Source organism: Lycorma delicatula, chromosome 1 (assembly GCF_047948215.1).
Source record: "Lycorma delicatula isolate Av1 chromosome 1, ASM4794821v1, whole genome shotgun sequence".
Taxonomy (NCBI): domain Eukaryota; kingdom Metazoa; phylum Arthropoda; class Insecta; order Hemiptera; family Fulgoridae; genus Lycorma; species Lycorma delicatula.
Window position 1 is genome coordinate 257,189,960 of NC_134455.1, and position 26,014 is coordinate 257,215,973.

Consider the following 26,014-nt stretch of genomic DNA (forward strand, 5'->3'; position numbering starts at 1 on the left):
TTATTTAATGCGAAACAATTTTTTCGTAAAATAAACACATTAAATTAAACGATTTTATTTTATAGAAATCTTAAAAATAATTTTTTAGGCGAATTTATCTTTGTATGAATATAAGTTATTGCTTATGTTTGGAATTGTACTTACAATATTTATTGACGAGAAAAGCGATGTCATGTTATAATATGATTTTTGTTGGCATTTTCTCTGTTTTCTCTTGTGTATTTGTGATGCAGTTATAACTAAACGCATTTTTTTTTTTTTATAAAGTTTTTTTATTAGATTCTTTGCTGTTAGGTGGAACGACGAAAGTGCAACATCGTTCATAAAAATTCTCGCTTCAAGGGTCTGGTTTCTTTCTTATGCAGGAGATGGTGGAGAGAAGGTTTCTATCACTAAACCGGCACAGAAATGAGGTTTTCTCTTTATTCCTGAAGCGACATACTTCTGAATTCAAACACATTTCCAATTTATTCATCTCGGTGATCAAACGTTAGATTCTTCGTTGTCCTAAGTTTGTTGAATTTATTCGATGAACATGATCTTTTTCGAATAAAGAATTTTTCTTATTATCTTTCAACAACTATTTTAAAAAAATAATAAAAAAATGCTAAGTACAAAAAAAGCCATTGTGGAGTATAATGGAAGTACCTCCTTGACAGTCATATCGGTGAAATTTGATATCCCTTGAAAAAATTTTACGGTATTGTTTACACAGAAGATTATTCTAGTTAGCGGTTAACATTTCCACAATTAATTTTGGTCGCCGATTTCATTTTCTTGTTTATTCTAATTTTCACTCTATTAATTTTGTTTCGTTGTAGAACATAGGTTCTCAAAATTTTTCGTCCACCGTCCACTTTGAGAATATAAAAAATTTCTAGCGCCTCTAAAATGTTTAAACTTACCATCTGTTAAAAATAATAATTGCAATAGCTCCTTTTAAGATGCGCTCTTAAAAACAGCAATTGCAATTATTGTTTTTAAACGTGGCATATCCTATTTCTGAGTTGAAACTTGCATTTTAAATGAGAACATTTAAAACGCATATTTAATCGTATTTAGAAGTATTTTTATTAAAATTGCTTTAAAAAAAGTTTCTTCTCACTGCTTTTTTAATTTGATGATGTTTGAAATGTGAAGTATACTGTCAAAAAGTAGAGTATTCAAGCTTTAATTTTTATTTATTCGTCTCTCTAAGCCTCTTGGTTGCAACGTTGAAGTAGTTTGAATAAAATAATTTGTTTATCGTAAAATATAGGTGACCCTTTAGTTTTTTGTTCCAGTTAGTAGTATTTAATTTTAGTTTTAAATATCAGGAAAACATAAATTTTGCCTTTTTTAATTAGCTATCGTCTTCCTGACCGCATGAACGCCCCCCGATTTTCTGTGAGCCTTCTACCGCCCCCCTTAAAGGCCTCCAGTGCTCACAAGGGAGCGTTATCGCCCGCTTTGGGAACGAATGTTGTAGAGCGAAATGAATTAATTCGGCACAAAAAGGACGAAGTCTACGGTTTAGATGAGTTACTTGCAATTTAATACGCGGGAAAATCATTATTATTTAAAACAGTTGTTTCGTGATAATATTTTACGAAAGATGTAATCAACATTAATTTAATCTGATAAGATGCGTCCAATTAACTAATTGAATTAAAAATAATTTCGATTATTAGTAAGTGAAAACAGGTGTAGCCAGACCGCTTAATTTTTCCTTTCTACTTTAACAATTTCAGCCGTATATCAACTGTTCTTTAACCGATTTCAATAAATGGAAGGTTAAACGTTTTATTTAAAAAAAAATAATTCGATAAAACTAATATTTGTGGAGATATTAATGATTAAGATATTTATATAGCCGCCATTTTTTAATTTTCAAAAGTAATATTTTCAAACTTAACCGTTTTGTTGATGTTACCGAGTACTGTATAATGTTTTACAGATTTTATTCACCAAATGTTAAAATATTTCAATCAATTTTTTAAAATATATATATATTTTTTGAATACACAAAACAAAGTGGCGTACAGAGGAAAAATGAAGAAAGATAAGGCATCTGTCACGTGATTTTTTCTGTTTATTTTGATGTCCTGAATTAGTCCTTTAAGTTTGGCGAACAGCTCCTAGAAAGTTCTGTATTTATAATAACTACGTATTTAGTTATATTTATTAGCATTGCTTTTTTACATATATGTGCGCCTTATTTACTTACTTGTTAACTGGAAAATGAGCGAAAATCGTTGTATTTAACCTGCGATACATCTCTCTGGCATACAAAAAAGTTTAATTACGAGACTGTGAAGCTGAAGATTTAAGAATGGAAGTTACTTTGGGACAATTTATATTTATTGTCTGAAAAGCTGGAGAAGGCGAAAACCTCTTTTAACCAATACGTATTTTGAAAACAGTTTCGTTGAGCTACAGATATTTTTGAAAATGTTAATTTTTTTCTTCATATGTGACCACTACACTATTTCATTGAATTAATTTTTTAAATTTATTCTTTTATTACTCAGTTTGATTATGTATGATTATTCATTTTTCAGTGCTTATATTCTATCTGGCTGTTTTGGTAGGCCTATTCACCTACTCGTATGTGTAACAGTCTTTCTTATCGTCAGAAGATCTGTGAACTAATTTTGAGCTTTATATTAAGCGTGTAATTTACCGCAAGTATACTAAACAAAAATTCTACTACAAATATTATCTTTATAGTTTATTTAAAAGTTGATTCAGATTGTCATTTCATCATATTATTGATTGATGATTCTTCAAAGAAGCTTAAGCTAGATTATAGTATTAGAGAAATGCTGAGATTTAATTAACAAAATGACGTCTTTGATTTCGAAATAAAATATAGTAATGTTAACGAATCTTCTGTATTGAATTTTTTTTTCTTTTATAAAAGTTTGTTCTGGTTATTTGTAAAAAAATACTCTAGTAAACATACTTTTCATGAGTACCTTTTTACTGAGTTTATATATCTTTTTTTCTTTTAAGTGAGAGCTCCTCTTCTAATTTAAATAACTTGAATATATCGGTAGATTATTAGACTTTTTTAAATTTAAAGCTTACTGTATTTATAATTTAACGAATAAAAAAAATTATGAAAATACCAGTAGATAGTGATAACTAGCAATTAATATTTATGTAATATTTTTATATAACAATGGATGTACAAATCAATCAGAGATTATAAGTTTTGTAATTTTTTAAAGTAAACTGTCGATTAAAAAAAATTAAGTGTATAAATTTTCTCTCGAGTGAAATAGGTGAAATTTATTTCTGAAGTATATGTGCGCTTTGGAAGGGATTTTTCGATCCCCGACTGTGGATCGATTTTAACTGTTATTGAAAATAAATACAAATCTCTTTAACTAAGGAATAAAAATCTGAGGACTGATTATTAGTAAAATTGCTGTAAATTATTTCACAATAAGACTTTCGCTGCGGTTTGTAAAGGGCCAACGGAGAAGATGCCAACGTTTGTAGATGCCAGCGGAGAAGATACGGATGACGATACCTAAGAGGAGTGGTATTTCAACGTTGAGAAATGCGTTGTGAAGAGAGGTGCTTTCTTTAAAATTAATCGTAAAAACACAACACAGCTATCGAATTCGTAAATGGATTCTTCAAGGAAACACTTCTAGGTTCTAAAACTCCGCCAGTTATGCAAAATGATAAAATAAAGAAAATTGATTGCGATTAATAAACCTATCGTTCCGTTTAGTTATACTCTTTGCTCATTTTTATTACATATTATATTTCCCTGATTCCGTATGGATTATGAAAGTTACACAATCTGCCGCTATTCTTGTTTTACAACTATTCAGTTCAGTCTGTTCAGTCTCTTGACCTGATCTACTCGTACCTAATTTTCACGCCGTTACTTATAAAATAAATTAAAATCTGGACACAAATGAACTTATACAATGACATAGATAAATCTGATGATACTGTGATTCATTAATATTCTTACTGTTTATTTAATGGAAAACCGTGTGTAAGTTCTTTCTCGGTAGCGCAGGATTGGGAAACGCACTATTAGATGTAATCCAAGGAGTAAGAACTGGAATTGGAAAAAGAGAAACAAATGCTATGTAATGAAACAACTGTGAAGCAGGAATGTTTTTCTTAAGTATTATGAATTATTATATATTGTCTCATTTTGCCCAGAGTTAAAGAAACTTAAATAGGAAAGTTGTTGCCACATCTCAGGTATGGTTCAAGAGTAATACTGATTTCAAATTTCAAAATCCTAAGAAAATGAAAAATAACGGAGTACTGTAAAAAAAATATGAATCTTATTAAAAGTATCCATTTTAGGAGCAAGAATACATTTTAGGAGCACTACCGCTTTGTTGTTTGTTATCTGATAGTAATACTTGAGACACCATTTGGGCAGTTTGAAAAATAACTAGCTGGCAGATATATATTTCTGTTTTAAGGTTGAAAGACAGCTTTCTTAGCTCTTCCTTGTTTTAGAGAAAGGCTCCATTTTCTTGCATGATTGATGGCGACGTTGAATATGTGCTGTGAAAGGGGATACTTTGGTCATTAAAATATTTTACAGGATTATTCCATTTCGTTTACGGTATCATTCATTAATAGTTTGAAATCAGCAACGCTTAATATTAAAACTTAATAATTGAAGAAGGTAATAAATAAATAAAAAGTTTAATTACGTAAACTCCGTATTTTTTATTTTCTTCGAATTTTAATAAATTTATTTTTCCTAATTAAATAAAAAATATCGCCAAAATTTTGCTATTTTCTCTTATTTTCGATTCAAGGGATTGTACTACGTTTTTTTTTCTTTAAATAACCGTAAATAATTTAATTCAATAGTAAAATAATATGTTCAATAACTGTTGTGTACAAGCCTAATATATTCCTTTAAAGTTTGTACATTTTTTAATAGGTGGGTTAAGTGGAAAAGAAAATGAAAATTAGTTTTGATAGAATATATGAAATAAGTGATTCAGAATATATCTATTACTGTATAGCCTATAATTATAGTATCTAGAAGTTTCCAATCTTCTAACTTTTTTATTCTATCAGTTTTAGACTATCCAGGAAGAAATATTGATTCTATTATAGTAATATAAAACATTGTAATAGTGTTAATGAATTCAATAGCTGTCAAAGCTGAAGCTGTAAAAAGCTGTCAAAGCTGTATAAAGCTGAAGTTTATAATTATAAAACACATTATATAATTCAACGAAAATGTGTTAACAATACTTTTTATTGGATGGTTTAGAAGAACTTAGGGGACGGGAGGAATGCATAAATCCCCGGCCAGCCAGTCGCGACATCCCCACGTCTACTCCGTATGTAACTGTGTTCTGTTAAATAAATTGATATATTATTTAGTTACAAAGAAAAAAGAGAAGATTACTTTTATTTCTGTTGTAACAAGTTGCTGTTTTATAAAAATATTTTTCAATTTAAGTAATGACATTATCGTACTTTTTCTTCAAACTTTGTTGGACACTAGACATTGTTCAGATATAAAAATATCTATAAATTTTAGCCAGCAGATGAAACTAGTTTGAAAACTTTTATTACGCTTGACAATTGCTTCTGTATATTCTTATAACTTTGATAAAATGAAATAGTTGTGTATGGATAGATAAAAAATTTTAATTATCAAGTAAGTATTACTCATGGATAAATAGTAACAAATAACTTAAATAGTAACAAAAATTACTAATGCAAAACTTGAATGTAATGTGAAATTTGTCATATATTAAAAAATACAGTAGTATTAATTAATATGTAACAACATCTTTACCCTTGTTTTATGGTTTTATTAGAGCAAACTGAATTTGCCCTAATAAAACATTTGTTAAATCGAAAGCTGTAAATCAAAATACTGTTATGTAATTATATACTTTACGTCGTTTGATTTTTGGTATGGCCTTGAAACGTCTTTATGTTATACACTTTTCTGGAACATCTGGTACCCCTCTCACAAAAGTAAGTGAAAAAATAAATTAATCTTTTACATTTTCGTATCGAATTCTTTTGTGCTGTAAGTTAAACTTATTACATTTAAGTAAGCTACATCACTAAAAGCAACTTGCTTTAATTTTTTTATAAGTAAGGTACGATATCTATACGTTCTTGGAAAATAATTTATTTACTCGTTAAAATTCACATTTATCTTATCTTATTATTATTATTATTGTTATTGTTCGTGATGTAATTGTAATATGTACGTTATCTTAATTTACCACAGTTCACAAAAAATAATTACTTGCGTGTTTTTAAGACTATAACGAGAAAACGTCAGTAAAATGCTAGTATACGAGACGAAAATGACTGTCAAATTTTAATGCCATTTAAACCTACTGCATAGTTAATTACAGTTGATTCATTAGTAATATACCAAGATTATTATAATTTGTAATGTTTAGCATCGTAATGGTTAATGATCGTATAAGTCATCGAATATTATAGAGTATGCTTAATTTACGGATAACAATATAATTTTGGCTTTCGAAGAGTTAAATCCTAAGCTTTACAAATTTTGTTTAAATCTTTTAGCTTTCATCATTCTCTGGAAACTATCGGATAGATTCAATCGTATTTTCGTTGAAAACCTCTTATGAGCCAGAAAATAAGAATTTTTTCGTAATCTCTTAGATATTTGATCTATGTGGTTGTCTGGTGCCTGTATCATTACATTATTGGTATTTTACTGCATTTAACTACAGCAATTATATTTGCTGCATTTTTATTACATTTCTTTCCGTGAGACGTGAAACCCGGCTTTATTAGAGCTCCAATATCAAATTCATGAAAAAACTATTTATCTTCCGTTTATTTATGTTATGTAATAATATTGTAACATAACTCTTTGAAATAACTCTTACATAATTTTTTGAGAGACTTATTGAATTTGTAAATTATTGTTGTTCATTGATAGGGAGAGTTGCAGTGATAATCTGTATATTCCAAATTATTAAACAGTATTTTTTTCTGAAAGTTATAAATAAATACTTAACTAAATAAATATTACTTTAAAGTCATGTCTTACTATCTTAAAAAATTAATAATAACTTAAATTTCTGCATTTAATAATCTATTTACGGTCTTTTTTTAAATGAAAATATATTGTAATAGTTTTAGTTACTGCATTGTTATATTTTACATGTTTCCTATCTGTGATTTTTATGGTTCAAATAATTTTCTGCTGTCAGTGAATTTTCAAGTTGAATTTTTTTTCATGTTGTTTTTGAGACGTGCAAGATACGATATTAATCAAAGAGCCATGCGCTGTAACTTTCTCTCACTTCCATTTCATTAGCAAATCAATAATTTTAAAGAAAATGTTTAGGTATTTTTTGTGTGTAAATAATTCTAAAGCGATATTTAGAATTATTTATTTATTTATTTATAGAAACACACGAAAGCAGGTGAAAGTTAATTGATATCACATTTTCCGAAAAGCTGTGAAGTTTTTCATGGAGACTTTCGTTTTAGACTTTGCAAAGTCTAAGTTAAGATGATCTGCACTAACCATTCTACCAGAAAATCATTGTATTTTACCTCACACATGGTGAGAAAACCCCAAATTTAGTCCTGTGTGAAGAAACCTAATTCAAAGACTGTGGAAAATTGAGGTTTTCACGATAATCTACACCGTAATAAAAACTTAGGTTCCAGAAGTTTTTTAAAATTAAGTTAATGATGCCAAAAATAAGTATCTCTCTAACAGCTAATTCTTGACGCTAACAGACATTTTTCATTTATTTTTGCGAATAATGTTTGCATATAAACAATTTTTCAACGAATGTTAGTTTCTTAGTAGGAATGCGATAAAATATCACATTTATTTTTAAATTAATCTGAATTTATTATTATTATTTATTAAAATGATATGAAGAAAATGCAGGCTAGACAAATAACTAATTTCTTTGTCTGTTTTAAAAAAAAATCAGTCTTTATTGGATATAATTATCTATTTAATGTGTTATTTGCGTAATATTATGTCTTAATTTTTATCAGCTAAATGTTTAATATAATATTCCGTTATTATTCTGTTTTTAGTGTTAGAAGCTATCGTAATAAACTTTAATGTAACTTTAAGGTATTATATCTGATTTATTGGAATTTTATAGTATAATACTTTTGCGATTGATTATCACAACAAATTATTTGGATGCCAATGCTTTATTACTTATAGATATTTTAAAATAAAAGTCTAGAAGTGAAGAACATTTAATGGAGTTCTAGTGCTGCCGTTCAAAACTAACTGCAGTGAGTAGAAATTACTAAAAATACAGCTTATATATTATCTGTTAGCAATGATGGAATTTGAAATAGGAATATAATTTTAATTTTTCAAATGTTAAGGAATGAGGGGACGTATCATATATTTGATGGAATTTAATAACAAATGTAATGGCTGATGATGATGATTGTAAATATCCTTCTCCGTTTGGGAATTAACAGTCCGTTGAATTTTAAAAATAGAGCTAAGAGAGAATAGTTTTTTACTTGAAGTTAGTTATCAATTTTTAGATTGAGTTTTAACAATTGTTGGTTCGATGAAAATTTCTGTTGGATGGCAGAAGGACGAACAAAATATCCATAAAAAATAAATATTTAAGTTTGATTAGTAGATTCAAAAGTAATCGAGCCTATGTAAAATAAATTAATACGATATAAATTAGCAGTGCAAAATAATCATTGATGATCTTTCACTTTCACACAATTTAACGTAACTAGATATCAATTTTATCATTACTCGTTGCCAAACCGTATGTCAGAATGATTTTGATTTGTTGCCGTATTAAAAAAATGTCCGTCGTAGTTTTGTCAGGTTCTGAATTGTGAGTTATAAACTTATTTTAACACAACTGTATTATTCTTCTACAAAAGCGAGTCATTTATTTATTGGTTAATGAAATTTTTCAACTATGATTCTTTAGTCGTGGCAGATTATCTAATGCTTGCGGCCATTTCCAGGTTTAACATTTGAATTTTTCATTTGATGGAGGCTGTAAATCATATTATGAGACCTCCTTGGCATTAAAAAATGAATACTAGAAAATAAACGTTTTCCCTTTTTCTGAATTCTACTTAATGTAGGTTATACTTACGATCAGTTTCAAATTTATTAAATTCCATTAAAAACAGGTGTTACATATACCTTTAACATTTCAAAAATTTAAATTACATTCATAATAGTGGACATAATTTTTATTCATAATTTTTAATCAATTTAATCATAATGAATTTCAGTTGAAAGTATAGTACTAAACTCCATCGCCGTTTTTTGAAACACGCACTATTTGTTTTCTAAATTCAAGCCTTTTTCTTTAGTCAACATTTGTAACACTGGTCGGTAGCTGTTCTTCAGGATAAAAACATCTTCAGCGAAAATTTTAATGAATGATTAGTTGTTTACATCTTTCATAATTTGTCTGATGTGTTATTTTCTAAATCTGCTTCTAACCTTGCTTCCTTGAATGACGACCTGAAAAATAAAACAGTTAAATTGAAAGCTAATAACAAGCTCAACTAAAAATCTAGCACAAAATTAAAATCTTCATATCAAAACTCTGTTTTTGCCGATGAGTTTAAAGGTTAGTTACTCGCTTTATAATGGTCGTAAAAATTGAGAATAGTCTTATTTTACTTCTCTCTCTTTTTTCTGATGGCAACACGTGATATATGTAAGGAGTACAGAGGGACATGGATTCTGCTGGAACAGTCTTTAAATAGAGAAAGAGTAATATAAATTTTGGAATTGCATTCTGTAGAACTGCAGTACATTCTGTAGATCCTGCACAAACGGTAGTTCTGTAGTACTACCACATCCTACTACATTCTAGAGTACATAAGTCTTACATTAGATTTGATGATCAGGATTCGATTGCTAAGTAGTCCTTCTTTCATGTACTAAGTTACCTTCAACGTCAACCGGGTTAAATGTTTATCAGTCTTCAGAACCTAAATGAGCTGTGTTGGAAGAAATGTGCTTCAGTTTCCTCAGACTGCTTAACTCACATATATACAACATAAATTCAACACATTTTTTCACATCGTGCGGCTCTGATATCGCAAACCACTTCACTAAAACTTAAAAGCATCTCTGTTTTATTCGTTTAGATGGGATAATGATTTTTTTTTAAATTAAAGGATTAAGTCAAGATTCATTAAACAAATGCGTCGCGAAGCGGAATCTCGTTATGATTGTTTGGTCTTCATACTGATGTGCGTTGTCAGTCAGAGTAAACTCTTTTTGAGAATTTTTCAGCTAAAAATAAGCTATTAACTATGTTTAACATAATTCCAGACTTCGCTTAGTTAAACAACTGAGAAATAGTGTGCAAAGGTAATCTAATTTGCTGATAATTTCGATTATATATATTACAGAATAACTTATTTTAAATTACAAAATTGAGTTTAGCAAGAAAACTCGACTTAGAGTTTGGTGGTAACTAATTCTAAGTCAGAAACTGTGACTCTAAATCTGATGCTAACTTAGAGCGATTTACTCACTTAATTCAAAATTTATTAAAGAATCAGAATGTGGAAATTGCAAGTGGAAAACAAAAATGTTCAGATGTTTCCTCTAACTTTTGCGGTAGATCCACACGGTATAACCAACTGAGTTTAAATCGTCACCTACTCTTGGAGGTAAAATGGCAAAATGTTTTTCTCTCCATTAATGGCTCGGTAGTATATATAAGACTCGGCGCAATTCTTATGACTATTACTCAGAATTCTAAAACTATTACTCAGAAATAGCATTGTAAATAGTTAATACTGGTTATACTGTTTAACTGACTTTTCGTACGATGAAGGCTGTTCCTCAGTAACAAACATAAAAACAAGAAGCATCAGAAATTTCAGTCGGTTGAACGGGAAATACGTTATTTTTTATCTTCCAATTTCACCACGAATTGTACTTTTGTAAGAAAATATAAGTTCAAGTTTTTCATTAATAACTCAAATTTTTAATGCAAGCCAATAAAATAAATTTTCTGTAAAATAAATATAATTAAGCTCTTTAATATTTATCTCTTCTTTATTTATCATAATTTTGTTAAAATTGTATTTATCAGCAATATCATAGCTTTGGAAAATTCACGGAAAACCCGTTGAGAATCACTGTTCTAAATTTTACAATGAAAGTAAAAAGGGGTTTATTTCAAGTTCGTAAAAAAAGAATTATGATCCGATGTATTATGAACGGCGAGCTAGTGTAACTAGTAAGCGAAGGTCTTTAACACCTGTGATATACTTATATTCAATGAGTCCGTTAGATAATTGCTGTCTCTTTCTATCGTGATTATGAATACGTAGTTACGATACATCCTTAGGTTATCAAGCTGTGATGTTTTGTTAATTAGAACCAACTGATGGCTGAGAGATAGCCCTGAGGTTTGCAACTGTTACGTATTTATTTTATTAACCGAATGATAGCAGTAGCAGTTATTTACATATATCAGACTACAGGTATTTGAGACAAAGAAATCAAATGGTTGCGTTACTCTTGTCCCACTTTAACTTATCAGAACTAACAATGATTATTAATAGAGATAATTTCTTAAATATATTTGTTTAGACCTTTCACCTTTTTAAAATATTTGATTTGATACCTGCACATTGAATTACCGCTTGAATTACCCGTATACATTTAAAAAAAAGCTTTTTGTTTGAGAAAGAAGTTTCTTTCGAGGGAGCAAAATTTTGAAATTAATTTTCTTAATTTTTTACTTTCTTAAATAATTTTATTTTTACTTTAAAGAAGAAACTGAAATATTTTATGTAGATGTAAACATTTTCACTTGATAAAACAGCTTTTTTTTTACCTGTACACGGTATTAGAGATTTTCAGATAAAGGTTCTTCAGGTTAAAATGTATTGTATTATTGTTTTTCTGTTTGATATGAGTACAGTTTGAGGGAAGAGAAAGACCTAAAAAGTTTATTTTGAGTTTTATCTTCATGGCTGCTAATAATTAATTAAACAAAAATTATTTTGTTAAAATTAAACATTATTCAGTTTCAAAGACAAAACATATGTTGCATTGAAATACTGGAGAAATTGTTTTTTCTCTTTACGTCGATTTGTAAAATAAATACCTGATTTAAACAAAATGGTCAGTAGCTGTCACTTAATGAATATATCTTATAGACTGTTCCATATCACTAGATTAACTTACGCTAGAGTTAATAGTATATTTGACAATTTAAATAGGAAGACAATTTTTGTTCAAAGAACAAAATAAAAAATAAAAAAAAAGAACAATCTAGATGTTGTAAAGTTACTGATAGGTGTTTTGTAAGTTTTGAATAATTTTAATTATAAATTGTAGGGCTTTTTTTTTTGAAAACGTACAGTTTATAAGTGTTTAGTTATTTTATTTTTTTAACAGATAACGAAATTTAACTATACTACTTATTTACTGTAAGTAATAACAAGGAAAAACATAGCTTTGTATCCTTCCCACTCATTTTCCCGTCATGTTCTTTCGTTTCATTATTTTCTTATATTGCCAATCGTTTTTATATTAATAATCTTTCTTACTCGATGTCAGTACCTTATTTTGTCGCTCTGATTATTTCTGTATTCGAATATACACTAATCCACGCCAACTTTTGTGCCAGTCATCTTTAAATTCAACGCGTTTACTTCAGGGTCCTAGAAGCTTGTGACGCTTTTGAAATTTTTGGAACTCTTTTATCACCCTCATTTTTGAATTTATTGCAGTTCTTCTGATTGGTATTGTATTATTGAACTGAAGATGGTCTACAGCTACATTATCTTGACCCCCATTATATTTTAGTGTTGCACTATCATCATTTATTATTTATGGATTCCGTACATTAATTTGGCTTTTTTTGTTTCGACTTTATTTAGAACTACTAGGGTTTAAGTTTTTTCTGAATTAAATAAAAACCCAACATATCCGTGCACAGGTTATGAGATATTTTCCAAAATCCATTCTGTGGTAAAAGTACTTTTCGTAAAAATGTGTTTAAATTCTTTGATATTTTTTATGAAAAAATAATTTTCTTGTAGTTTTATTAAGTAATAATGCAGGAGTTAGTATTCTGAGATTACAAAAGTTGTAGAAATGCATTGACTTGTCGCTTCATTAAAAGTACGCAAATGAATAATTATATTTAATTTGAAAAATATTCTTCTGGAAATCATTTCATCGCGTTTTACCTTATATTTTTTCAGCGGATACGATTCTCATTGGATTTTAGAGTTTTTTAATTTTTCTACTAACTACCGTTTGGCATTTGCAGTCATGTAACATTTATTTGACTAGATGCGGGTTAAACAAATTATTTCTTCTAAATTATTATTTTCATCTGATATTGTACTGCTATAGTTGTTAATAATTGTGGTTTTCAGAGAGATAATCAAATTTTCCATTGACTGTAACATTTGCATTTAGATTATTTTAGACAATTATTTAACACTTTAATGAAGAATCCGTCACTTTTATAATAAGTGTTAATTGGAATATGCTGTTACGTTGTCACCATGTAATTTGATGAGATAAATTTGATGTTAGATGTGAATTCATGTTAATATATTAATCAATACTTTATGACGTGTTCATTAATTGTGTATTCTGTAACTCATTTTAGTTTTCCTCATAAGTTGAAATTGATTAAGGTGTGATAATTTAATATATATTTGTTATCACATCTGATTTATTAAACTCAGTATTATTATCATTTCAAATGCGTATGAAATAGTTTTATTACTTTTAATGTTAGACAATTCTTATTGCAGTTAAAATTGTCGGAAAAACAATTAACAGATTATATATATAGAATTATTTCATTATATCTTTTCTGTTTCGTAAGTTGGAGTTCTTTCCTTTTCCTCGCCCAACAGATATTGACCAAGCGTTACTACTTCAGTTTAATTATTATACTAGTATTAACTTTGGATTCTTTCAAAGGTTTAAAATCTGTGCATTCAATCCATAACAGTCCACCATCAGAATTTTTAGTTTATGATGATCGAGAAATTAATTACGGAAATTTGTTTCAGTAACTTTTCCTGAATTTTTGTTAAAAATTACTGTTTAGAAAATATGACTAATAAAAAAAATTTCAAACTGTAAAAATTTAATAAAAAAGTGTTAAAGTATTAAAGTTTAATAAAAAAAAAAACAGTGTTAAAATAAAAATAGCATTAAAATCTCGTTTGCAATTAAGAGCAAGGCTCCGTAATTTATTAAATTTAATAATATTAGAAGCGTAAAAATACTAAATTTCTTTACAGTTTTTATGAGAACGATAAAGAGATTTGAATCTTTTCCGTTATTTTTGTACAAACTAATAAATTGTATTAAATAGATAGGGAACGTTATTTTCTGTTATATATGTGAACGTGCATATGTGAATGTGTATATGTATAATTAATTGTATGTGTGAATGTGCTTCTTTATAGAGCTATAGGGAATATTCAATTTGTTCAAATTGGCTACTGGTTGATGTATAGTCATTAGATTTATTTTACGGAGCGAAAGAAGTTCACGATGGTAATCAACAAAATAAATAGATAAAAATTCAAAAAAAAATTTTTTTTTGTATAAATCTAAGTATTTGTTTAGTAAATCTTTAATTCCCTTACATGAAAATATTTTTATGGATAATATTTCCTTGTTTGTGTTGTAAATAATACAATAGACCACTTTCAATTTTATCAAAATTAGTTTTTGTTTACCATGAGGTAAACTTAATAGGGAGATATTTCTAAATATAAATGTTATTATATTAAAATATAGGTGTATTTATATTTACTCTAGATTCATACCCAATGAGTCTTCAAGCATTCTTTACCGTAAGTTATCCTAATGATTATTTTTGTGTTAATTTTGCATTATTTCGTTTTAGTCTGGTATACAGATTCACTGAATCCTTAAAAAGCGGTTTGGAATGACTTTATGAAAATGTCTGAAATAAAATATTCAATTTATATTTTTTCTACATTTAATTCAATAAGTGTTATTACATATAGGTGCCGTAACCAAGTGGTATTAGAGATAAGACTTGATACAGAAATCATTCGCAAAAATAGTTCTACACTATTTTCAAGAATAACAACCGAACATACCAGGCTTACAGGTAAAACGAGGAGTGAAATAGCTTCCCGTTACCTTTTCTAAGTTGACTATTCTGTTGCATATTAACTTGTCAAACCTCCGTATAGTAGTTGGTGTTTAACCCTACAAGTGTAGGATTAAACATACTGCTTATTTCACTGTCTAGCTATACAGAAAACATCATTACACTTAAAAAACACTCTTGGAAAAAATTGCTGTATCTAATGCCGCTTGTATCACAAAAGTTTTACATGCTTTATAGTTTCAGAAAATATTGAAAAAATAGCATAAAACAATAATTCCCTTTCTGTTGAACAGTACCTACACTATTTTCTATCAAGGGCAAATTTTATTTCATATTAGATTAAAAAATATATCTTTTTAAATCTTGTAAATTAAGCTAATCTGCTCATAAATAGTGTTAATAATCAAAATGAAATTGAGGGCAAGTCAAATGAAATAGGAAAAATGTTTTAATATGCTGAGATTTTATACGATTCTTTCCAAAATAAATTCCTATCTGTCATTATGTTGCTGTATTCGTAAAATGTGGATCTTGAAGATGAAGTTGAACTACCATACCGTTGAAAAAGACTGTAGATGTTAACTTTGCGGTTATCTACGTGATTGAACATTGAAAATTAATTAAACACGATTTTATAACTGAATACCAGTTTATGCTTGATGAAAGTAACAACTTTGATGTTTTAGTTACACCTAAATAAGTTTAATATTACTTGTGGTATTTTTTATGAAATTGTTCAGTGTTATGCTCTATCCAGCGTAAAACATAATAAATTTACTTAATTATCTTATTAAAAAAGGTATTAGCAGATTGAAAAAAATTAAGAAAAACATAATATCGAACATGTAAATGAAACACATAATCTCATAATTTTCCGAATACGACAAAAATATATTATATATTATATTATATTTGACTTTAACTTATATGAGTTTAATGGGGTTTTATCAATAATTGCATACTCGTAAATAATTATAGTTTGACTGCATTTATTTGGCGACTAAAGGTGATACTGTTTTTTTCATTTTAGCTAGCAACGATAGTTGTTTCTTGAATGATACTGGTGATTTTCTAACTAGTAGAAAATAATTATGTAATTAATATGATTTTTGTTCGTTTCTAACAAAAATCATATTTACGTCCGGTTACAAACGTATTGGAGTAGCATACAGACTAGCTAACTTTAACAATATCTAAGAAAAATAATAAAAAAATATTTACTGTTAATTAACTAGAGGAATCCCTAACTAGTTTCAAGATTACAGAATGAAACATTTAAAAAGGATACAGTACTTCCGATGAAATGTTTTGAAGGTATAACAATAGGGAATATTTACTATTACTTATTATTAATATATGTTACATTGATTGTGTTTTTATTTAAGAGTACACGATGCTAAAAACTCATCTGTAGAGTTTCCTATTGGACTTTGATTTCAAGCAGTCAGATGACCAATCTGAGATTGTTATGATTTGTTATCATTGTGACTGTAAACTTTTATGAAGGATTTTGCCTGTGGAAATCAAAATTAAGGTCTTTCTGTCGTGCTAATGTAAATAGTAGTGTTCTTATAAATTTATTACAGCCTCCTACATAATTTATGTAATTTTATTAGTGAAACAATCTTAAATTTTTTTATTTACTATTTCCTAATTGTAAGTAGTACCTTTACTTTGTGTACGTATAAGATACAATTTTTGTATTTTTCTTTATATTTTATTTGCGGTAACTAAGATATTTTAAATAATATTTATAGATGCAGTAATGAAGTATAATAACCTGTAACCTGGTTTTTACGTGTTTTATTCCAGGTTCACAATGGCCTCGCCTACAGAAAAAGGATTCTTCACAAACGTTACAGGTAAGGAAAATTTTATACTTAAAAACCTATTTGTTATTATACATTTTTAGAAGAAAATTATTGATCTCAGAGTTACTCGTATATTGAAAATTTAATAGGGTTAAAGGTTATTAAATACGAGTAGTTAGAACTGCTGTGATTTTATTATTGAATTGTGGTATAAGCTAATAAATACAAGAATAAATGCAATTTATGTCTTCTTTACTATAAAATATTGAAAACCGTGATCGTTTTTTATGAGTATTTAGGGAATATTTGTGGTATTTTGATACATTACATTAACCCAGGAAAAAAGTAAAAAAAATCTACATCACTTTCTGATGTAATACACAGAGTGATTCAGGAGCAAAAGAAGTAATTTGGGAACTGGTTTGACAGCTTGACATAAGGAAATAAACCCATAAAAACAGATGTACGAAAACGCTTTATTATCGAGTTGCGGTTAGCGAAAAATTTCGCCCGGATTTATTTTTAAAAACAAGACGAACAAAACTCAACAGAAAAATGTTATGAAAAATGCACTATCTACTTGATGAAGCAGCAACACATTTTTTGAATAGAGTAAGACAATTCTTACATGAAAAATTTACTGTAAATGGATTGGACAAAGAGGGCCGGTAAATTAGTCATCGAGATTACCGAAGGTTTTAAAGCCTTATTACCGAAGGAATAAGGTTTTAAACCTTATTCCCTTTGATAACTATTTATAGGGATGGATAAAATACGAGGTAATAAACAAGCAGACACACGTGATGAACTGATCGCTCGCTTTCTCAATGCTGCTGCCTTCATCAAGGAACGCGAAGATAATATTAGGTTGGCGTCAGAAAATGTAAGGAAACTAGTTGAAAAATGCATCGATGTCAGCGGTGGAATTGTCCAAACATTTATTGTAAGTTAATACAGTGTAAACTACAGTGAGTATTATTTATTAAAGTAGATTAAAATTACTGGAGGTAGTTGCAGAAAACGTATGTCTATGAATAAACTGCCTTATATGATTGCAGATTCCGTACCCCAAAACAGCTATCTTGTTTACAGTTTACACAAACATAAATCAATAACTTTAATGTTCTTTTCTCTCCATGTTAAAAATATATCTCTGGTTAGATTAACATAGACTATTTAAATCAGTAGTGTACATTGGTTAGAATCTACTTATTAGCATGTATGTATGATATATACGTATGTATTTAAAATGTTGCATGCGAGTAATATGTATTATTATTTTTTATAGAATTGTGATCCTGTTTACTGAAAGCTGTGATATTACAGAGTATTTACCCTAGCAGTTGAATTTCGTAATTTTATAACGTTAGATTGGCAATTGTGTAGTTTCATCAGTAAAATACGTAATTTAAGTATCGTTAAGTGGTTTGTGAATAAAATAAGTATATGTAGGGAATTTAAGGGTAATAGATTGCGTAACAGTTCTATAAAATTATATAATAAATTATTAAAACCTTTTTCTGTTTTACTACGTAATTTTTAAAAACTTAGTTTTAATACAACTCGATGTTATTTTAATGCAGCTAATATTTTGTCTAATGTTGATGTAAAAGTGTATTAATTCACTTCCAATTTTATAAATCGAACTATCAAAAACAAACGTAAAATAATTAGCTTCGATTAACTAATTTGGGAGAAGTAGTTGGAGGTTAATTTTGGCAGAAAAACGAAGTATTACGAGTTTAAAGGGTAACAGGTAGATTACTTTTTTTATTCCTTTACTGAATTTTTTAATTTCAGATATTACAAGTAGATAAATTTTCGATAATAATAAATGTATTACAGTGGCGAAGTAATCAAGGAAAGTAACGGAGTAACAGAGTAGTCGGTTTTAAAACGTATTACTGCTGTTGTCTGTGTTCCTCGAACAAAAGAGACTCGATGCATGTGTCAAACTGGACTTTTTTTAATTATAAGTATTAATTTTTATTACCTTCAAATAACAACTATAATTACGACATATAACGTAGAAAAAAGGAAATTATCATGTTCAATAACCTAGATTTATCACGTTCGAATAGGTAACACTTCTTCAGGTTCCGAGTAATAAATAGGCGAATTGGAGAAACTTAATTGATGCCTGTATAAATTGAAAGTTGTCTAATACTCAACTTTCAAGTATTTAATTCTAAGGTTTAGCTTACCTAAAATATGTGTCTGTTTAATAATAATAATAATAATAAGCAAACGAGGATGAATAATCTGCATTAAACAAATTTTGATTTTTTTAGAAAAATGAAATATTAAATCATATCCATAAAATTTGGAGTGAATATAAATACCAGTTTATTAGATTGCAGAATTCTTTAATTCAAGTAAGCAGTTATTGCTGATTATCAGATCACTGACAGACTTGAGGTCAGAGAGTTTATAAAATATTTTTCTAAACAAAGTTTTCGTTAACATACTTATTGTAACATCAAGTTTGTGTTTGTATAATTCTTTGGTTAGATTTTAAAAACATCCCTTTAGCTTAATGATCTTCTGTTAGAGAAAATAATGTTATAATAAGCCGATCGAAAACATTTTTGTAACTTTATCCTTTCTCTTTTGTTTATATTTCTTTTCTATAGGCTTGAAGCCTACAACTTCACTCGACCTCGGCAAAAACCGGCAGCAAATTATCTTTTTGTGATGTTTTTACTGCGGGGTAATGTCCTTCATTGAGTTTGCATCAGTTACCAAAGATGCTAATACTTAACCAGTTACAGCGGAAGTGTTTCCATTTCTTTGAAGCCTGTCTTTTTGAGAACACTGGTATTTCTGACGGTGAAAAATAATAGTGTTGATGGGCTCATCAAATAATAATTCTTATGGGCTTATTCAAGAATACTTTTCGGCTGATGTGTCTTGGGATGTTTCTGTTTCTGCTCACCTTATAATTTCTTTTCATTTACTAGTTAACAATTTTTTTATTACATAATACACTGGTTTTATTATTAATAATATTTTATTCTTCCATTTAGCTTTGTTAGCTTTTTTATGGCTCCTGGATAAAAAAAAATCGGATATAAAAAAGTAATATTAATAACTAATATAAAATAATAATAATATTTTTTTCTGAATGATTCATTCACTATATAACCTTGAATCTTGTACATAGGAATATGAAACGGAAATTTTGTAGCGTATGAAAAACGCCAGTCCTGATCGGTTAGTTAAACAAATGAAAAAATATACGTTAAAACTGGAACAATTTCTTTCCATATTAGTTAAACATTTCTATCCGTATATCATAAAATAATTAAATTATTTTATAAAATAATTAAATTTTAATAAATAAAAGAGATAAAACAATAAATATAATTGCATTACATCCATTTTTAATTTTTTGTAACCTATTTAAAAAATAAAGTAAAAAATTGTATATAATAAAAGAATTAATTTTAAATAAACATTACCCATTACCATGAAATTTATTAATATCCCATCCAACAAAACACAATATGTGAAATTTTCCTCAATAAAATAAAAAAAGATTCCCTTACTTAACTGTTAATGACAGAGAAAAACAAAAGTATAAAAATAAAATTAAAATCATCGTTCAATGAAAATATTATCACATATTAAAAACAATTTAAAAATTAAAAAAACTGCCAAAAAATAAAAATAAATAAATTGAACTAAAATAATGACAATAAATCGAACTAAAAAAAGAAGAAAACAAGGTATGGAAATAAAGGAGTAAATATCGTTATGCAGTATTTAATTAAATAAAATAATGGGTGATCAATTAACTTTCAGACGGTTTTAATTTGTTTAAATATATTTTTTATGTTGTAGAAATTGCAAGGTTGTCTAATGATTAAGTTCTTAGAGGTCTTTCATCGATAAGAACATTTTGTCCTCCAACGAAAATACTTAAATGCATTCGGGTGGGTTCCATCATGATTTTGTGTTAAACTACCAAATACCATGCTTGAATTCTGAAAATCAGAAGACCGGTTGCGAAGGTATAACAACATTTCCGAAAAACTGTAATCTCTTAGATCGAAAGTGTACCTGATGCGAGCTAACGTTAGCCTTCAACCTAACGAATAGCCCGTTTGAATTCTGGAAACCGGACGATTGCTTGCAGAGATATAATAAGAGCACCCCATCACACCTCCGAAAACAGTGCCCCTGAGGTGCCCCGTTTGTTACCAGTTGTTGATGATTAGCTAGCCTCGCACGATGTGCTCGCATCCAACTCTAGCCTTACAAGAAGTCCCCATGGGAAGTCTATTATTATTAAACAGTAATTTTTATTACAAATTTAAAAAAAAAATTTATTTAATATTATTTTATTATACGTAACTTTAATTCTATTATATTTGTAATATTATTCATTCGATTGATTTGAATCATTCAGTTGAAACCCAGCTAACACATAGCCGATGGCACTCCCGGTAACGTAAGGGTTCCAACACGGAGTACATCCATCCAAGTAGGTTTGGCCGTTGAGCTGCTGCGGTGAAACGCAGCAGCTCAACGGCCGAACAACGAACGAACAAACAAACAAACAAACAAGCATGCATGCATGCATGCTTGTTTGTTAAAATCAAAAAGTTGCATACATACATACATGCATACACACACATATACACATACACACACACACACACACACACACACACACACACACACACATACACACAGGCAGTCGTGTAATAATTAATCATTCAGTATCTGATATAATAGAAATGCTGTATCAGATTTTACTATAGAATAAAAAGAGAGAGAAAAAAGTATTTTTAATACAACATTACAATTTGAAAGAGGTGCGCAGACGGAGTTCTTAAATATATCACGTAATAAAAAATATTATTGAAAGATTAAAAAAAAAACAAAAGTAGAAGATATAATAGAGTGTAATAAACAATAAAATTAAAAATTATGTTTTTTCACAAAAATACGTATATATATATATATATATATATATATATATATATATATATACAGATAAAAAATGCTGATTAGAAATACGAAAGTAAAAGGAACAAACTCCGTGATGGAGTATAATATTGACAATTTTTTTTATACAATTTCCTGTTTCTTTTATTTTTTTAATTAGTATTGAATAAATTATCCAACAAAAATTATACAACAGAAACTCTATACGGAATAAGTGTAAAAGAAAATTATCCCAATCCTAGTAAATAGGAAACAATCCTCACGGAACACTGATAACCCAGGTACGAGCACCGAACCATTAAAATACAAAAATATAATAAGTGTAAAACAAATACATAATGTAAAAATATGATATGAACAGAGAACAGAATACAATAGCTTGAACATAATAAAAAATATAACAAATTAAAAAAAGAAAAAAATCTCAATATGTAAAAATAAAAATAAAAATTCTGCTGCAGTAAGTGCGTCAGAAGGACAAATTTCCGGTTTTAGTTAACCTTGAAAACGTCAAAAAAAAAAAAAAACAACAACAGTTTTTAGCCTCGAATTCCGGTCCTTGTGAACCTATTCGTTTGAAAACCAATAAGGTTCTATTTCAATTAGATTTACATCATTCTAGTAAGTTTCATTATAATCAGTTAAATATTACGCCCAGTAGAATAAAATGAAAATGTACCCCGATTCGCTTGAAAATCTGGTAGGGTTCTATTCCCAATAGCTACGTGACCCCAACAAGTTTTGTCAAAATCGATTAAGATTTGTGTCCAGTAGAGCGGCTGAAAAAATTATATACATACATACGTTTATAAACATGACCTGGAGCAGTAGTGTTTTTCAAATTCTTTGGAAATCCACTAAAAATCAACTAATTTAAAATAATGACGATATCAAAAACTTAAAATTACGCTCTTTCTTTCTCGCATTTTATTTCATATTTAAAATCTGTACTATTGCCAGATTAAGCTATTTTATTAGGAGACATTTGTATACGAAAACATCACAAAAAGAAAATACACCAATTGGTTTTCTTAATACAACACAATAAAAATAAATAAAGTTATGTTAAAAACATGTTTTACCTTTGCCTGAAATAGACCCAAGAAATGAGACGATGTAAGTTTTTATGAAGACTGTTTATGTTTGTGTTTGCCGTGTAAATTTTGAGTTTACATTTTTTATTCTAAAATAAAATTAATTTGTCGCGTTAATAACTAATTGTCTTCATTTGTATATAAAAAAAGTATAGATTCGTGGAAAGTGACCGAAAGTATATGATATTTTGATATTTGTATATAATATTTTGAAAAAATGTATAAATTGTTTCTAAGAGGTATACCATATTATGTCTCACTATATTTTTCAGTGAAAATGTTTATATCACCAAAGGCTGTAATTCCTAATAAGTTTATGGGATTATTACTAAAAATGAACTTAATGGTTCGTTGTACAATTTATTTTTGTTGATTTAAAAATATATATTCTGTAGTAAAAGGTATTCCATACTTGATAACTCTCACTCAAGGAATAATAATAATTTTTTTTTTAACTTAGAGTGACAAGAAATCTACAATTATAATTCGAACACGGTAACTGTAAGACTATTAGATAGATATTTTATGTATGTTTTGTATTTCGTATCTTAATCTAGAATTACTTTCAAAAATTTGATATTACTTGAACTATTTCTTGGCATTGTCAGGAGTGATTCAGCCTGAAGTACCGATAGTAGAACATAACATAGTGTAACAAGACCGATACAGCGGATCTGAGTAACGGATTCCTACCAATTAAGAAGAAAGTAGTAGAAATATAATAATGGGAGAAATCCAGAGAGGGGCGAAAAGAAATCCTTTTAGTAAAGGTAACAGGTCCGTTTAACAATCGTCTTTTGTAATACCGCCCACTGAGACACACTTAAACAGATGTTCATTCCGTGAGAAGAGTTACCGGACCAAGGTTAGGAATGTATGAGAAAGAAAGGAATCGATCCATCGTTCTCACGCTTCTAGTTGGGTCCGGTCCGGCAGTTAAAGAGAACAGAAGTGTAAATACTCCCGAGAAGACCAGTTAAAAATCAGTTCCGCGAGGGGAGTCTGCCAGATGAATTCAGCAAATCAGTCCACAAGACGTCAGTCAGCAAGAGTATTCTGCGAGGAGGTCAGCGAAGGAGCTAATTTCAAAGTTAACTAAATCGGTGCAACTAAGGTAAAGTCACAAGTAATGGTTCGGTGAGTTACTGTTAAAGACTATAAGTGAAAGAGATGTACTAAATTTCATTCCTAAATTATTAGGGTACTTTTATTTATGGATTGCAGAGGTATTTGCAGGCAAAGAACTTTTTACTTGTCATATCTATTATATTATTGTTGTTAATACAAGATTAATGGTTAAAAATGTTAAGACTAGCGGTCATGTTGTCTTTTGTCAATGGGAATAAATGCTAGTTTTCATTATTTATCTACCTGTGAATAAATCCTGTCAATTACTTTAAATTCTGTTTTGTATATAATGTTTGTTTATTATCATTATTATTATTTACCGTTGCCATTATTGTAATTATTCTAAATATTGCTGTAAGATGAATTTTTATTGTCTGTCATTATTATTGATTTTTCTTTTACTTATGTTTTTAAACCAATAAATTGTAATTATATAAACATTTTCAACTGTCAATCCCTCAGCATCCTGATCGAGCCGCGAACACGAGATAATATGATAAATAATCTTATTTTATGCTCCTCATCGTAAATGGATTAATTTTGACAAATCGGTGGACATAAAATTATAATAGTATACATACTTTCATGAATTTTGGTTTCCTTGATAGAAAAATAGTATTATAATATTTATAGTAATACAATTATAATATTAGTTAAATACAATAGGAATTATTATTTATTTATAATAATAATAATAATAATGGCCTGAGGTAGGTAATCCCCACGTCCGGAACACAACATCTACGTTCCACGTCCAGGCCGGCAACAGCTGTACGTACAATACATGTAGCTTGCTAACGGGGCTCCGAATAAATTCCTTGGATACGTTACTCTTTTGGACCTGTTTCCATCTTCAGGTCACCAGACTGATTAGATTTTTCGGCCACCTGCAGGATATGAACAATTAATCGATTAGAAAGTGGACACATACTATATTTAGAGCTGGCGATGTGGCGGCCAGGGTCAATGTTATTGCAGGTGTAGCGGAGACCCTTCCGTTGTCTACATGCCCCCTGCGATGCAAGCATGTAGCAATGGTGCCCATGTATGTCGGTGCATGGGAGCTCTGAAAACTTCGGCGAGTAGGAGCCTGGAGTCAGTGCAGAGATTGCGCATCCGCTCTCTGCCAGGATATATGACGGTTCCACCGGAGTACCGGATCGGACCTCCAAGGTTAGTAGCCCTGGAGTGGGGGTGTACCCTGGCGAAAGTTTATCCCCAGAAGGGATAAACTTTCGTGAATTTCCTTGAACAAACAAACGTGGCAGAGGGTGCACGTAAACACCCTCGTTTAGAAACCGCCGATTCGCCACAAGCGAAGAGGAAAAAAGCAAGGTGTCAGATAAGATTAGAAAAGATGCTGATAGAATCAATAGAGATTTAAGAAGAGCTTTGTTTGGAAAAAATGTTCCAAAACCAAGACTTTTGATCATTACGAAAGAGAATGGTTACATCCAAAAGGTTAGTCCATTCTTAATCGCTAGAGAGATTGCTAATTGTGCTGGTGGTCCTGTCAAGGAAATCCAGAAGACTTTTAATGGATTGCATGTCGAATCTATCAACGACATTCAAAGCCAGAAAGTCCAGGCATTGAAGAAGATCGGTGAATTTTCGGTATCTGTCCAACCGCATAGCACCCTTAACACATCCAGAGGAGTTGTTGTTTGCCGTGATCTTCTAAACTGTACAGAAGAAGAAACGGTACAGGAAATGTCTAGTCAGGGAGTGACATATTGTCGCAGACTCACTATGAGAAGAAATGGTGAGATTGTTCCTTTGGCCTCGCATGTTTTGACATTCAATAGGCCTAATCCTCCTGAAATTCATTCCGCAGCCGATGAAATGTTTTAAGTGTCAACGTTTTCGGACACACTGCAGCTAGATGTGAAGCGCAGGAAATATGCATGTGTGGAAT

The 26,014-nt window shown here is 29.1% G+C and overlaps 1 protein-coding gene across 2 annotated transcripts in view; it reads left to right on the forward strand.

Annotated features, from left to right (window-relative positions):
• Window positions 1-26,014, forward strand: part of LOC142330671 (sialin) — a 162,683-nt gene that overhangs the window by 60,002 nt on the left and 76,667 nt on the right. Inside the window, exons 1-2 of one of the 2 annotated variants that reach the window (XM_075376125.1) lie at window positions 8,129-8,259; window positions 16,926-16,975. In XM_075376125.1, the coding sequence (XP_075232240.1) occupies window positions 16,933-16,975 (43 nt within the window). In that variant the 5' untranslated portion in view covers window positions 8,129-8,259; window positions 16,926-16,932. Of the gene's footprint in view, window positions 1-8,128; window positions 8,260-16,925; window positions 16,976-26,014 lie in introns of those variants that run through there. The other variant, XM_075376118.1, reaches the window with a different exon arrangement.